Here is a 15,618-nt window from a genome sequence, read left to right as displayed (position 1 = left end):
CAAATGGGCAAGGAGAAGATACGTACTATTGAAATGGAGCAGGACCCTACGGTCTGTGCCCACCATGTCCTCCTCCTGCCTTCTGTCTGTGGAAAAACTTTAGCCAAAGGATAAGTTTAATCAGAGAAGTGAGAAAATGCATAAACAAAGGAAAACAGTCAAAGGAGACCAAATAATAATAGTTTAGTCATTAAGCAAAGTCAAGGACCTTTAGTTCCTTCTCAAGGGCTATAGATAATATTCTGAGCCATATCCTGTGAGCTGTGTTATAGATACTGAAACCCACACCAGGTGGAGAAGTTAACTACAAGATGACCAGACTGTAGCCATGACATAAATTGCCACCATTCCGAGAATTGGCCTCAAAGAAATGGAAACAAACCAACCCTGGAACTGAAGATTAACTGTACTTAAAACCATCAAGATGACAGTGGTCAGACCACCGATGACCAGTTTCAAGATGACTGTCAGAGCTGTTTCTGCATGTAGCCTCCTCCCTCTTGTCTATAAAAGCTCTTGCCCCCTGATTGTCGCTTGGGGGGGAGTCAGCCTTAGGACAGGAGTCCGCCCTCCACCTCCACCCCCAGCATCCAAAGTAAAGCAAACTTTCCTTTCCACCAACCTTGCCTCTTCATTGGCTTTGAGTGGCTAGCAGCCGGACCCCATTTTCGGTTACACTAAGACAGATGGGGATAGATTCTATGGAACAATGGGGGACATGGGTGCCGTTATAAACAGGGTGGTCAGAGAAGGCCTTAGTGCCTCTGGTTCTTAGTGCTTTTTTGCTAGACAGCTGAAGAAAGTGAGGGATCAAGGCAGATGGACATCTGGGGCAGAGTGCTCCAGGCAGAGGGTCCAGCCAGTGCAAAGACCTGAGAGTGGAGCATGTTTATCAATTCTAAGGAACATTAAGGTATTTCTTTCTCACGTAAAAGCATTTTGGAGCCAGGAAGTCTGGAGTTTGTATGGCAACTCCACAGTGTCATTAGGGACCCAGGGTCCTCATCCTCAGCACATGGGGTTCAACCTCAAGGTCACCACATGGTGCAAAAAGCTGCTGGAGCTCCAGCCAATACACCCAAGTTCCAGGCTTGCAGAAAGAAAAATTAAAGAGGTGAGGGTTGGGGGGATGAAGGGCTGAAGGGCCCTCCTCCTAGATGAGTTAGGTACCCTTTGAGCAGCCTTCCTGGGAACCCCATACTACACTTTTCTTGCGTTTTATTGCCCAGAACATAGTCACAAGACCACACCTCATTGCAAGGAAGGCTGGGAATATAGTCTTTTAACTGAACACATTGCTTCCTCAGCTTAAAATCGGAGCTCAACTGCTAAAGAAGAAGGGGAGAATGAATCCTCGGGGGTGGGGTGCAGCTCGTAGTCTCTGCCACACACAGGCTGGGAAGCATCGTGCTCTGAGGCTGAACTGGTCTTGCACAGCTGATTTTATTCCACGAAGCTGCGCCCTGGGGCCAAGGTCTTCAATGCTTTGCTGATTTCAGTGGAAATCCTGTACAGTAAGTCCCCTGCATACGAATGAGTTCCGTTCCGAGGGTGCGTTTGTAAGTCCAATTTGTTCGAAAGTCCAACAAAGTTAGCCTAGGTGCTCAACTAACATAATCGGCTGTATACTGCTGCTTTTCACTTGCTTCCAGACATCCTGGCCTTGAAATAAAGATACTGTACTACTATACTCTATACAGTACTGCAGAGTAAAGTGCACAAAAGCACAAACACTTGTAGAGGATGCACGCACGTGACAATATACTCCAGACACGTGGACTAACTTAACGTGATTGGACATGCAAACGCACGTTCGCATCTTTGAAAGTTCACAACTTGAAGGTTCGCATGTAGGGGACTTACTGTAGAGTCACCAGGGTCTCTCAGAGCCCTACCATCTAGATAAGATTGATCCAAATACGTATTCTCTGAATTTGGAAGACCGAAGTCTTCCTTGGGTTTGTTCTGAATTCCTGTGGGCTGTGTTCCCAGGGCCACCTCTGCTCCTGCTTGCTCCACTGAAATCTCTGTTCCCCACCTTGTGTTTGGGATTGTTCCCTTAGCTCTATCTCCTGGCATCAACATGCATGAGTGACCCATCTTGTTTTCCTCACCTAAATACACCTAAAGAGCTATTGCACATGGCAGATCTTCACCAGAGGTCCCTGGGTCGTGGGCAAAAGTCATCTAAAATCATTATCAATCCACTTGCCCGCTGGCACCAGAGAGTGCTGATGCCAGCTATGGAGATCACATGCTTACCCCTCACTGTGCATTTAATGGGCTTAGGGGCTGGTGATGCTGGATGAACCCTCTGGATCTGGCCCTGGAGTCTGAGACACACACAGGGTGGACGTTAATACGGGGTCTGGCGTGGGATTTCTCCAACGATTACTTTCCCTTAACCTTCAGCAACATGAGCTTCTTTGTTTTCCAGCCTCGATCTCAAAATTCCCATTGCCAGCTCCAGATGAGAAGTGAATTTAATAGTCTAGTTCGGGAACCGAGCTCACTGAAACCTACCTGTGTATAATGGTAATGAAATCGACAAAAATGCTTTTCATGGCCAAATCTTCTCTTTTTCACAATGGTATGTTAAGAACTAGAGACGTTTGATCAAATAGATGGAGCTGACAGATCCGGTGATGAACATCTCAAGGCAAATTGGCTGTAATTATCACTCTATCTTCCTTATTAATTCATACGTCATTCACGCTTCCTGTTTTAACCAGTGGCCCATGATGAATCTAAATGGATGACTATGCAACTGAGAATAGAATCCATTTTGTGTGTGTGTGTGTGGTACGCGGGCCTCTCACCCTTGTGGCCTCTCCCGTTGCGGAGCACAGGCTCTGGACGCGCAGGCTCAGCGGCCATGGCTCACAGGCCCAGCCGCTCTGCGGCATGTGGGATCTTCCCGGACCAGGGCAAGAACCCGTGTCCCCTGCATCGACAGGTGGACTCTCAACCACTGCGCCACAAGGGAAGCCCTAGAATCCATTTTAAACTGCACTTGAAGAGGAACAAGCCCAGTGATGTTTCTACCAGGCTGCGGCCTGCTGGAGGGTGTCAGAGGGCTCCGGCTGGACTCACGGGCGTGCCACTGCCCTGGGCCTGGCAGGCACTGGGTACCAGGGCCCAGGAGACCCTGCCCTGGGCGGGTGGGGAGCAAGGGAAGAGGAGCTTTGTTGCTTTCACCATGGGACTTCCCTGCCCTGCACCTGCTCACTCACGCTGGTTTACCTTAAAATGCCATTTACAGGGCTTCCCTGGTGGCGCAGTGGTTGAGAATCCGCCTGCCGATGCAGGGGACACGGGTTCGACCCCAGTCTGGGAGGATCCCACATGCTGCGGAGCAACTGGGCCCGTGAGCCACAACTACTGAGCCTGTGCATCTGGAGCCTGTGCTCCGCAACAAGGGAGGCCGCGATAGTCAGAGGCCTGCGCATCGCGATGAAGAGTGGCCCCCGCTCGCCGCAACTAGAGAAAGCCCTCGCACAGAAACGAAGACCCAACACAGCCAAAAATAAATTAATTAATAAATTAATTTAAAAAAAAAAAGCCATTCAGAGCTATTCTGAGGATGAGGGTGGATTTCGGCCAAGATAATGTTTTTGAAGGCAAGGGAACTTTAGGATTTCTTTGTTTTTGGCTCCACCCGTCAGCATGTGGGATCTTCCCCGACCAGGGATCGAACCCACGCCCCCTGCTTTGGAAGCACGGGGTCTTAACCACTGGACCACCAGGGAAGTGTGGGAACTTTAGGATTATAAGTATCATAATTAATAATTATCTCAAAGAGTCTCAATACCAAAATGGACCTCCAAAGTGTTTACATTTAAAATTTTCCTTTCTTTCTTTAGTTTGGGAGCGTGTTCCTTTTAGCAACCCCAGAAAAATTTAATGTGTCAGGGTTGCATTCCACAGTAAGAGTTTGTTTTCTGTGTATCTCTCTCTCTCTCTGTCCTCTCTGATACCCCAGGGCTGAGGGAGAGGCAGAAAGTTACTCAAAGAACTACCGATCTATGGGAGATGGATACAAATGATGGTTGCTTGAAGGGTCTGTTTTGTCTGTTTGGCTTTGTTTCTTTTCTGCTCTTAGAGAGAAGCTAAATAAGACTGGGGCCAGTCTTATTTTGAGGCTCTCTGCCAACAGCACATAAAAGCTGGAACAATAAAACCTTTCTTGAAGCGGGATCTGGATGGAACCTCTCTGTGTCTACAGAGGACTTGATCCCGGAGATGAATACACTATTGCTGTCTGTGATTTTTGAGCAATGTCTGTCTTCATTAGATTTTAAGCTCCTGGGGGCAGAGTCAGTTTTGCTCATGGAAAGTTCTTCATTATCTAGCACAGAGTAGGCGCTCAATATATACTTGTTAAATAAATGAATGACTATCTGGGAGATGATTGGGAACAGGGATTATGTTGTATTCATAAGTCTACCCCTGCTTGGCCAAGAATACACATGGAGACCCACTTATGTCTCAATATTTAAGAGATACAAGTGAAGCTAAAAACTGTTAAATCCTCTCTATTCTCCTACCTTGGCATACACATTTTCGTAATTACAAAACAAAAATATCTGCAAAGCTATGGTTTTTATATGATTGAAAACTGGCGAAATATCAAATATAAATGAATATAATTATCATTGCACTTGAAGAGTGTTGACGGGCTGGTGATGTTGGAATGAGCGTTAAAGAAGTACAAATACATGAATTGCTATATCAATATTTTTAAAATAAAATTTTATTTTTAAGTTAGTTTTTCTTGCCTTAATTTCATTAATTAATTAATAATAAATTAATTAATTTCATTAATTAATTTCACTAATTATCCTATCTTAATCAAGTTTTTCACATAATTTGGGTTTTATTGACAGACTAATGTAAATGATTACAAAGTAAAATGAGTTATACTCAAAGTATATGAAATGTAGCTATTTTCATCAACACCTTAAATGTTAAAAATTGAAAATTTTACTTTATATTCATTTCCAGTTATTTTTCTTTGACATTCAAAATTATCTGTTAAAATGAAAAGGCAAGATACAAATTATAATTAAAGGACATCAGCATTTCATATCAAGCTTATTTAAATCAAGTTGAAATGTTTAAATTTATTTTTTTAAATTCGATTAAATCCTATTAAGTGCTTTTTATAAAAATAAAACTATTTATAATCCTAGCGTTCAGTGTCCATCTGGTTGCCAAAGTAAAGGATTAGTATCACGCTCCATTTATGTTATGTCGAGACTTATGTACATATAAATTAATATGAATTAGTTAACATTGCAAAATGTGCCCTAATTGCCATGTGCAGCTGTTGTGAATCCCGTGCCAGAACCACGAATTGGAAAACAATCAAGAAAATGAATTTTGGGTAGAACTGAAAAATGATACAGGTTGGGGCAAGAGTCCGTTGCATCCATGCTAGGAGGAAGTATTGAGTGACCTAATCAGTCTCTTCTCTTACCGAAGTGCTTTCACTCCCCCACCCCCACCCCCGCAGGAGGGAGGACGCCCCCATCGCCAGCGCTGGCAGTGACCCACCACAGGGCTGTGTGGCATTCACGTGGGCACTTTTATTTTGTGGACGCAGCCCAGAGGTGTGAAGAGGCGTTCCCCTGGGGCCTGGGCAGTATTACTCTTGAGAGGTTACGTAGGATACAGGTGGGGCCGCACCAGGATGAGTCCCGAGGGGAGAGGGGCCCGAGTGCTCTTGAATATATTCATTTGTGTGTGTATGTTTGTGATATGCTGAGCCCTCCGGGGCATGGATCCCAGGGAAAGCCCGCCTATTCCTCAAGCCTAAAGGCACTATTGCTTCTTTACCTCCATCTCTGGACCCCCCACTGTCTCTGATAGTTTTTGTATAAACGAAGAGACTTGTTCATTTCACATAGCCAGTGAGTGGCAGAGCTGAGACTGGATTCCACAACTTTGAACTTCTAGGGCAACACTTTTCTCAGCCTGGTAAATTGTGGTGTTTTTGTGGGGTTTTTTTGAGAAACGGTAACATTTTATTACCATTGAAACAAATCTTTTTATTTGGAAATAATTTCAAACTTACAGAAAACTTGCAAGAATTAGGATAGTATAAAGAACACCATATAAAGACCACACCAGAAGTCTCTGGCCGTATTTAACTAGTGTTAACATTTTACCCCATTTGCTGTGTTATTTGTGCTCTCTGTCTTTACATGTACATATGTTTATACTCTCCAATATGATATATGTAAATGTATATACTCAGACTAGTTTTTCTGTACCATTTAAGGGTAATTTACATATATTATGGTCCTTTATCCTTAAATACTTCCGAGTGTATTCTTAGCACAAGGATATTTTCTTTTTTTTTAATGTTTATTTTATTTATTTATCTGTTTATTATTTATTTATTTTTAACATCTTTATTGGAGTATAATTGCTTTACAATATTGTGTTAGTTTCTACTGTATAACATAGTGAATCAGCTATATGTATACATATATCCCCATATATCCTCCCTCTTGCGTCTCCCTCCCAGCCTCCCTATCCCACCCCTCTAGGTGGACACAAAGCACCGAGTTGATCTCCCTGTGCTGTGCAGCTGCTTCCCACTAGCTATCTGTTTGACGTTTGGTAGTGTATGTAGGTCAATGCTACTCTCTCACTTTGTGCCCAGAGATATTTTCTTACATAACCACAGTACCACTATCAACCTCATGAAATTTAACATTGAGGCTGGCAAATTGTGGAACAGTGGTTGGAACTTTGATTTTGACCCATGGAAGTGAGCTTCTTAAGAGCAGGACTGTGCTTGACTCATCTTTGTGTCCAAACCCCCCATTAAACAGTAGCTGCTCATAAATGTACGTTGTATCAAGGAGTTCCCTGTTTCACAGCTATGAGCTCAACACGAAGCTCTTCTTTCAAATAATCTTAGAGCTGTATTTGGTAATCTAAGAGAAGGAAAAAATCATGTGCATAAAAATGGTCATTGAAGCACTGCTTATGTAGCGCAAATTTCAGCCTGCTGGGTGTCATCCCATCTCTTAGCCCTCTGGGGTCATTCTTTCCTTAGTATATATTCATAGGAAGCCAGAGCCCCCATTCTACCATCAGGGTGAAACCCAACATTTCCCCATTTGATGGGCTGACTGTTATGAAGTGAGGCTGGGGGGGAGGCATGTGTCAACCAGCTGCTTCTCTGTGTAGTTAGGCTGAAGGCTTCTGAGTTCTGTGGTCCCTCTTAATTATTGTATTAGGGCCACAGGGCACTCCTTTTCTTGGAGAAGGGAGTACAACAGAACTTAGCAAGGTCACCCCGTCCTTGGTGCAGAAGGGAGGAGAGATAGCGGGCCAGACTTTGTAAGAAGCCCAAGGGGCATCGGTGACAGACACTCTGATCCCCTTTCTGAAGTATTCAAAGTTAGAGAGTTGGTTTTGGAGCACTCGGTGGGCCATGCCTAAGATCTGTTGGCAGGGAAGAGCAGCGTAGGTTATTCTCTCTCAAGCTTCCCAGGTGATTCCGACGCACGCTAAAGTTTGAGAACCACTGTACCAGAAAATACTTCCTACTGCATCCCGGTCAATAAAGATAATAGGTTCTGCATCTGGAGACACTCGCAGTGCACTGCACCCGGCCCAGCTTCTCTCAAAATGTCTACCGTTCATGAAATTCTCTGCAAGCTCAGCTTGGAGGGTGATCACTCCACACCTCCAAGTGCATATGGGTCAGTCAAAGCGTACACCAACTTTGATGCTGAGCGGGACGCTCTGAACATTGAAACGGCCATCAAGACTAAAAGTGTGGATGAGGTCACCATCGTTAACACTTTGACCAACCGCAGCAATGAACAGAGACAGAATATTGCCTTCGCCTACCAGAGAAGGACCAAAAAGGAACTTGCATAAGTACTGAAGGCAGCCTCGTCCAGCCACCTGGAGACAGTGATTTTGGGCCTATTGAAAACACCTGCTCAGTATGACGCTTCCGATCTGAAAGCCTCCATGAAGGGGTTGGGGACCGATGAGGACTCCCTCATTGAGATCATCTGCTCAAGGACCAACCAGGAGCTACAGGAAATCAACAGAGTCTACAAGGAAACGTACAAGACCGATCTGGAGAAGGATACCATTTCCAACACATCTGGTGACTTCCGCAAGCTGATGATTGCCCTCGCGAAGGGTCAAAGGGCAGAGGATGGCTGTGTCATTGATTATGAACTGATTGACCAAGATGCCTGGGATCTCTCTGATGCTGGCATGAAGAGGAGAGGAACTAATGTTCCCAAGTGGGTCAGCGTCATGACCGAGTGGAGCGTGTGCCACCTCCAGAAAGTGTTTGAAAGGTACAAGAGCTACAGCCCTTATGACATGCTGGAGAGCATGAAGAAGGAGGTCAGAGGAGACCCGGAAAATGCCTTCCTGAACCGAGTCCAGTGCATTCAGACCAAGCCCCTGTATTTTGCTGACAGACTGTACAACTCCATGAAGGGCAAGGGCACTCACGATAAGGTCCTGATTAGAATCATGATCTCCCACAGTGAAGTGGACATGTTGAAAATTAGATCTGAATTCAAGAAAAAGTATGACAAGTCCCTGTACTATTACATTCAGCAAGACACCAAAGGCGACTACCAGAAAGCGCTGCTGTACCTGTGTGGTAGGGATGACTGAAGCCCGCGATGGCCCAAGGGTCCAGGATGGCTGCTCCGCGCTCCCAGCTAACAGTTCTACACAATCAGCTTGTGGCTAACAGTCCCCTTGTGCCCATCCCTGGGAGGATGACGTTAGCATGCCCACCCCACCCGCTCCATCCTTAGTTTAGTTGCCTAAGCATTACCTGGCTTTCCGATCTAGTCTCTCTTTATAGTCAAAGAAATGAACATTCCAAGGAGTTGGAAGTGAAATCTATGATGTGAAACACTTTGCCTTCTGAGTACTGTGTCGTAAACAGATGAATAAACTGAATTTTTACTTTAGGAAAAAAAAATAAAGGTAATAAAAAAGAGTTCACCTTCATCGGGCAGGGGACAGTGGTACCCCTTAATTGCATTACCTCAGGGATTTGCCATTTTCCTTCTCTCTGTTGTATTGTAGGGGCCCTGCTCACCTTAACAACCCACAGAACTTCATGAGTGTCTATTATATAGATGACATTATGCCAACCGGCTCTGGTGAAGTAGCAAGGACCACACACGGCCCGTGCTTGCCAGAGGGTGAGAGAAAACCCCTATGGAAGTCCAGGAGCCTGCCATCTTGGAGAACTTTCTAGGGTTCCAGCAGTCGGGGGCATGTTGGGACATTCCCTCTTAGGTGAGAACCTTGCTTTTCCTTGCATCCATGGAAGATGGGCCTCTTTGGGTCTTTGAGGCAACATGGAGCACATCTGCGTGTACCACTCTGCTGCATTTACCGGGTACGTCATAAGGCTGCTGGCTCGGAATGGGACCCAGAGCAATCAAGGGCTCTAGAACGGTCAGGCTGGGACGAAAGCTACCTGACCAATTGAGCCTTAAGACCCAGCAGACCCAATGGTACAGGAAGTGTCTGTGGCAGATAAAGATGCTGTCGGGAGCTTCTGACTTTCCCCAGTAGGGGAATCAGAGTGCTGACCCAACTGCAGGAAGATTGGAAGAGAGGACTCAAGGCAGTCTTGAGGAGAGGTATGTAGAAGGATGTCTTTGAAGGATCCCTGAATGTGAAGATATTCATGTGCCACCTAAATGCCTATCAAAAGGTATCCATTGCAGAGAAGACTGTCAGTAATCAGGTGGCCACCATGACCCAAACTGAGGATGCCTTCCCCTCTCCACTCTGGTGTGTTCTCAGTGGTACTGTGAACAAAGTGACCGTAGTGGAAGGGATGGAGGCTGTACATGGGTTTAACAACATGGGCTTTCCCTCACTAAGGCCCACCTGGCTGGTTTCCATCACTTCTGGGTATGCACCCTGCCCAGGATTAAGCCAATGCCCAGCCCCTGATGCACGGCATCCTTCTCCAGGGATGGGCCGTGCGAGACAGGCCAGCCACCACTGGCAAGTTGATTACACTGGACCCCTTCCATCATGGAGGGTGGTGGGAATAGATTCGTATTCTGCATGCGGATTAGCTACCTCTGCCCTCCTCGCCGCTTGTGGTGTTTCATTGATCTCAGCGTATCTCACAAACATGACCTTCAACCAGACAACCCATTTGTTTCTTGTTTGTTTGTTTTTTAAAGTTTTTTTTTGATGTGGACCATTTTTGAAGTCTTTATTGAATTTGTTACAATATTTCTTCTGTTCTATGTTTTGGTTTTTTGGCCCCGAGGCATGTGGGATCTTAGCTCCCCGACCAGGGATCGAACCCGCACCTCCTGCATTGGAAGGCGAAGTCTTAACCACTGGACCACCAGGGAAGTCCCTGAGAACTCATTTGTGAAGGAAGTACAGCTGTGGGTTCATGTCCAGGAAATTCACTGGTTTACCACATGCGTCATCACCCAGAAGCAGTTGGCTTGAGTGAAATTTAGAATGGCCTGTGGAAGGCTCAGGTATGGTGGCTGACCTACAGGATGCAGTATTCACCTTAAACCAGAGACCAATATACGTTGGCATCTTCCCTTGAGCTGGATGATGCTAGTCTGGGAACCAAGGGATGGAAGCGAGAGTGATTCCTCTCACTAGGATACCTAATAACCCAGTTATAGAATTTTTGTTTTCCATCCTGTGACCTTGGACTTGGTGGGTTTGGAAATTCCTAGTAACAAAGAAGAAATATTTCCACCAGGGAACATAGTCATGGGTCTGTTAAATTGGAAACTGAGATCATCCTGTAGCCATTTGGGTCTCCTCATCTTGGACTAGGAGGTGGAGAAGGGGATCACTGTGCTGTCAGGGTGATTTATTCCAATATCTCAGAAGAAACGGTATTGCTCCACAATGAGGGCAAGGAGGGCTAGCTCTGGAACCCAGGGATTCACTGAGGAATCTCTCGTTATTCCTCATCCCATATCCTACTCTGTAGGTCTGGGGTGGGGGCATGCATTTAGATTCCTAGCAAACTCCCCAGTGACGCTGATGCTATCCGTCCTACGACCGTAGCATGACTAGCGCTGTCCTAGGGCATCTGTTCTCTCCTGAGTATTCAAAAATGCTTCCAGGAGAGGCCTTCAAGGCCTTGTCAAGTTCTTTGAGGGGGTGGGGATCAGTGGAAACTGGCAACCAAAAAACAGACAGTGCACCTAGAATTTGGATCCTCTGTGAAGGAAGATTTGGGTCATTCCACTGGATAAAAGACTCTGGCAGTGGAGGGACCGCCAGAAGGTCGAGGGGATATGGAACGGGTGGCAGAAGAATGACACTGTGGTTATCAGCCTAGACCTCCTGACCAGCCACAGAAGACGGGACTCCAGCAGCTGTGCTTTATAGGAATCGTTTCATTCACTCACCTAGAGGTGGATACGTTACAATGGAAGTTCCGGGGGGAGTGGAACTAAACTGATAGCAGCCTCAGACAATGGGGTTGTTGATGGGAACTTATATTTCCCCTATGTTGGGGACATACATATTTTCCCCATCCACGATGGGTGCTGAGTGGTAATAGGGGTGCAGTGTACTGGTTAGTTTTCGTTTGCTCTAGTTCGCTAATATATAGGAAGGATATCACCCAGAGTCCCCTGTCCTTTAGCTTCTGTTCTTGGCCGATGGCATAGGAGATTAGGGGGCAGGAGGTGAGAAATCAAGGTATATAGTCTCTTCTCACTGGGTTGCACTTTGATTGTCCACCTGTGGCCATGGCTTTTGTTGGGGGACTCCTCTCCCACTGCTACAGCTTCCACTGGATTCTGGGAACACCCCTTCCCCTTGTGGCTTCAGGCCCGAGTGGTCATGGACTCACCCTGTTGCCCATCCATGGGCATTTTGCCAACCCCTTTCGTGTCCCTTAACCCTGCCCAACCTCTGGAAATATTCTTTCATTAAACCCTCTTCATTTAATGCTTTGGGTGTGCATCTCTTTCCTGCTAGGGTTCTGAGTGATACGGGTCCCAAAGACAAACTCCCCAGGAAGGAGGGAGAGTCTTAGCTGATGGTGATCAAGGACGTGAGGATTCAGGGGGCCGGTTGGTATGGCCGAGGCCATCCTGTCCCTCTGAACACAGCCAACCTGGCTGTAGTGTTTGGACAGAACGAATGAGCATGGGAATGTGGACCAGTGAGCTTAGCTCGAGCACCTCTCAGCAGACTGGGCTATAAACCAAAGAGGACACTGCAGGTTGTCATCCGTCACGCACATAGGACCCATCTTCAACAGCTAGACTGCGGGGTGTGAAACCACACTAGTGGACACACCAGGCTTTGAAATTCTCTCTACCTGACATTTGGAAGCAGGACCAGCTCCTTTTGTTTTTGTTTTTGTTTTTGCAGTACGGGGGCCTCTCACCGCTGTGGCCTCTCCCGTTGCGGAGCACAGGCTCCGGATGCGCAGGCTCAGCGGCCATGGCTCACGGGCCCAGCCGCTCTGCGGCATGTGGGATCCTCCCGGACCGGGGCAAGAACCCGTGTCCCCTGCATCGGCAGGCGGACTCTCAACCACTGCGCCACCAGGGAAGCCCTAGAACCAGCTCCTTTTGGATTGAGTTAGCCTCGAAATTCTGGGGCAATTTTATAGGAGAGGGAGTCACGGGTCTTTCAATTCAATAAGAGCATGTAGATATTTGAGCAACTAATCGGAAAAAAATGAAATAGAGATGATGGGAATTGATATACCAGGCTGGTAAAACGAGTGTGCTATCATTCATATCAGCCCATCTGAGCATTCTCAGGGGTCACATTTACGCTAGCAACCGTCATTCTGATTTTTTTTAATTAATTCTTATTGGACTATAGTTGCTTTCTGATTTCCTGTTTCTGCTTATTTCTGCTACCTCACTTGTCCCTGGGATGACTCTCCCTTTCCAGATTACATTTCTTCACATTGACCCCCTTCCAGATGTCTTTATTGCCCCCAAATACCACAACCACAAAGTGGATTGTGTATCAGACTTTACTGAGGGTTTGGAGTAACATGGGGGGACTGTAGCAGAGCACAGAACAGGCCACAACGTAAAATCAGCCACGAGACACCACTGTCCGGAAAATCCATCACCCTTTCCCTGCAGCGGGGAGTTTCTCTCTCATCATATTTTGCCTTAAGTCCTGGATTAGGGCCAATGCCACAGATGCTTTTCATTTGCTCTCTGCCAGCTTCCAGTCTTCAAAACTTCTCTTCATTTCTTTTGCTGGACAGTTTACCCTCTCCATACCAAACCCCAAACTTCATCTCAGCTAGCTAGAAACTGGCTAAGATGCTCTGATGACAAAGGACCATCTCCTCCATCCTTTAGCAGCTAAAGCAACAGCAGGAGCTTGACATTTCGGTTGGTTTTTCTTTTTTTTTTTTTTTTTTGCAACATGTATAATAGGGAAAATGAAGGCAATGTAAGCACTTATTAATAGGACTCTGGAAAACTATGTACATGCACTAGATGGCGTGGTTTATAGCCAGTAAAATGACGAATAGGAAGACTGTAGCAGAAACATGCTTATGACGGAATGTTAGGAGATATTGACTTAAATGATGTAACCGAAGCCTTTTATGAAAAAAATACCTTGCACGTGGACAAGGATTAGAAGGGAACACATGGACACACAATAGAAATCACTATTTTGTGGAGGCTTGGATTTGGAGTGAGTTTGAAATTTTCCATCTTTTTCTGAAATGTTATTTCCCTTTGCCACCAAAAAAAAAGAGTCAAGAGATAGAGTGGGAAATATTAGCAAATCTAGGTGTGGAAAAGAAATAATTGAGACCAAAGGATCCCCAGGGTAGTGCTTCTCAAACTTTAACATGCATACAAATCGCTTGGTAGATCTTGCTAAGAGATTCCTGGGCCCCATCTCCAGAGATTATGATTCTGTAGGTCTGGAGTAGGGGTCCATGATTTTGGATTTCTAACAAGCCCCTCAATGTTGCAGATGCTATTTGTCCTTCATCATGGTTTGAGTAGCACGGCCCTCAGGCACCTGTTTTTCACTCCTGAGAGCTCTAAGTATCTCCAAGTGAGGTCTTCAAGACCTCTTCTTGTTCCTTGGGATCTGTTATTAGCTGATTGGGCGTTGGTTCTGATTTGCATTGTAAATCTATGCTGATGAGCTTTTCACAGAAGTGTTTGGTATCTCTGAGGTAGGCTGCAGAGTGAAGGCTGCTGCTAGGCCTGAGGCTATGTACAAGGTCCCTGCTCTAGATCCTCCTCTCACACAGAGCCTCCAATGCACCTTGGTCCACTGCCTTTGCCAGCTGTCCCTTTGTGCATCCCACACGGTGAGGGTGTGGAGGGAGGAACAGCTGGATATGCCCTGGAAAGCTGTCTGAGCAGCCGTGGGCTTGTTCACTTTCAGGGGCCACCTAGCGGTGATGGTGCTTTGGAAACCCACTTCCCAGGTGACCTGGGATGGAGTGGGACCCATGGCTGGGAGGCAGGTGGTGGGAAGGGAACCTTGAGCTTCTTCACAGCTGCAGGGCACTTCTGATGGGGATGGCAGGTGTGCCTTAGAGGGATGGAATAAATGCATTCAGAAGGAAGGGGAATTCTGGTGGTCTAGTTTAACTTCGTATTATGTTTGTGGGAATACCGATGACCATGATAATTACATAAATTAATAGACACCATATCCCTTGAGGTCAGGTGCTGGGAGAGGTTGCTGTGAGTATTCCTCTGACCAGTGGTCCTGGCTGGGAGATTTGGCCTTTCAGCAGTGGAACTGAAAAAAAGCCCAGGGTTCCAGGCTCTGCAGAGAGGGGGGAAGCCAGACCTCTCTTCCTCCCAGCTCAGACCCCTGGCTTCTCCTGGGGTGGTAATATCAAGAAAATACACCAATGTTTGCCCATGTTCTCTCATTTCATCCTCACAACAACCTTGTGAGGTAGATGTTATTCCCTCATGTTACAGATGAGGAAATGGGGGCTCAGAGAGGCTGAGTTATTTGGGGTCATATAGCAAGGAAGTAGAGGAGTTGGGACTTGGGACCAGGTTTGTGGGCTCTGGTCCAATATTCTTGCTGCAAGGTCTTAGATATAGGTGATGGGGTGGGAGGGTGACAGAAGGGTGGGAAAAGAGGGAGAAGTCATTATCAACAACTTATCCCTTGTCTCACCCCACAGCACGTTTACATTCAAAGCACTCCCACTCCTGTCCTTTCATTCACGAGGTTTACACAAAACAAAAAGGGCAAGGCTTTTCCTCCCCTTTTTAAAATCAGGGAACGGAGGCACTGAGAGGTGAAGTGACTTGCTCAAGGTCACACAGCCTTAGAGTGACTGACAGGACTAGAAGCCATGTCTTCCTGTCCGATATTAATCTCATAACTGTGTGCTCTCAAGAGGTCACTGGGTGAAATAATTTTGCATGAGGAAAAGTTAGCAGAAAAAAAAAAAAAGAAATGTAAGACCAAAGGAGATAATTATGAAACTATGACTTATCCACCTGATGGAATACTCTGCAGCCAGTAAAAATGATGGCTATAAAGAGTGCTTGATGAAATGAGAAAGTGTCCCTGCTCTAATATGAAGTGATACAACGTCATGCACACAGTATGATTTTGACT

At 46.1% G+C, this 15,618-nt stretch overlaps 1 protein-coding gene across 1 annotated transcript; it reads left to right on the top strand.

The window, feature by feature from the left end:
• Nucleotides 1-7,606: 7,606 nt before the first annotated feature.
• On the top strand, nucleotides 7,607-8,766 carry LOC309819182 (annexin A2-like). Its single transcript, XM_082649335.1, is given in 2 exon segments — nucleotides 7,607-7,899; nucleotides 7,903-8,766. Coding segments are annotated over 2 exon segments (1,017 nt in total). The 5' UTR covers nucleotides 7,607-7,647; the 3' UTR covers nucleotides 8,668-8,766.
• The last annotated feature ends 6,852 nt before the right edge of the window (nucleotides 8,767-15,618 follow it).

Source organism: Grampus griseus (assembly GCF_964374135.1).
Source record: "Grampus griseus genome assembly, chromosome: 2".
In the NCBI taxonomy this organism is placed as follows: Eukaryota; Metazoa; Chordata; class Mammalia; order Artiodactyla; family Delphinidae; genus Grampus; species Grampus griseus.
The sequence above is the reverse complement of the archived record's forward strand: the minus strand, read 5'-3'. Positions and strand labels throughout refer to the sequence as shown.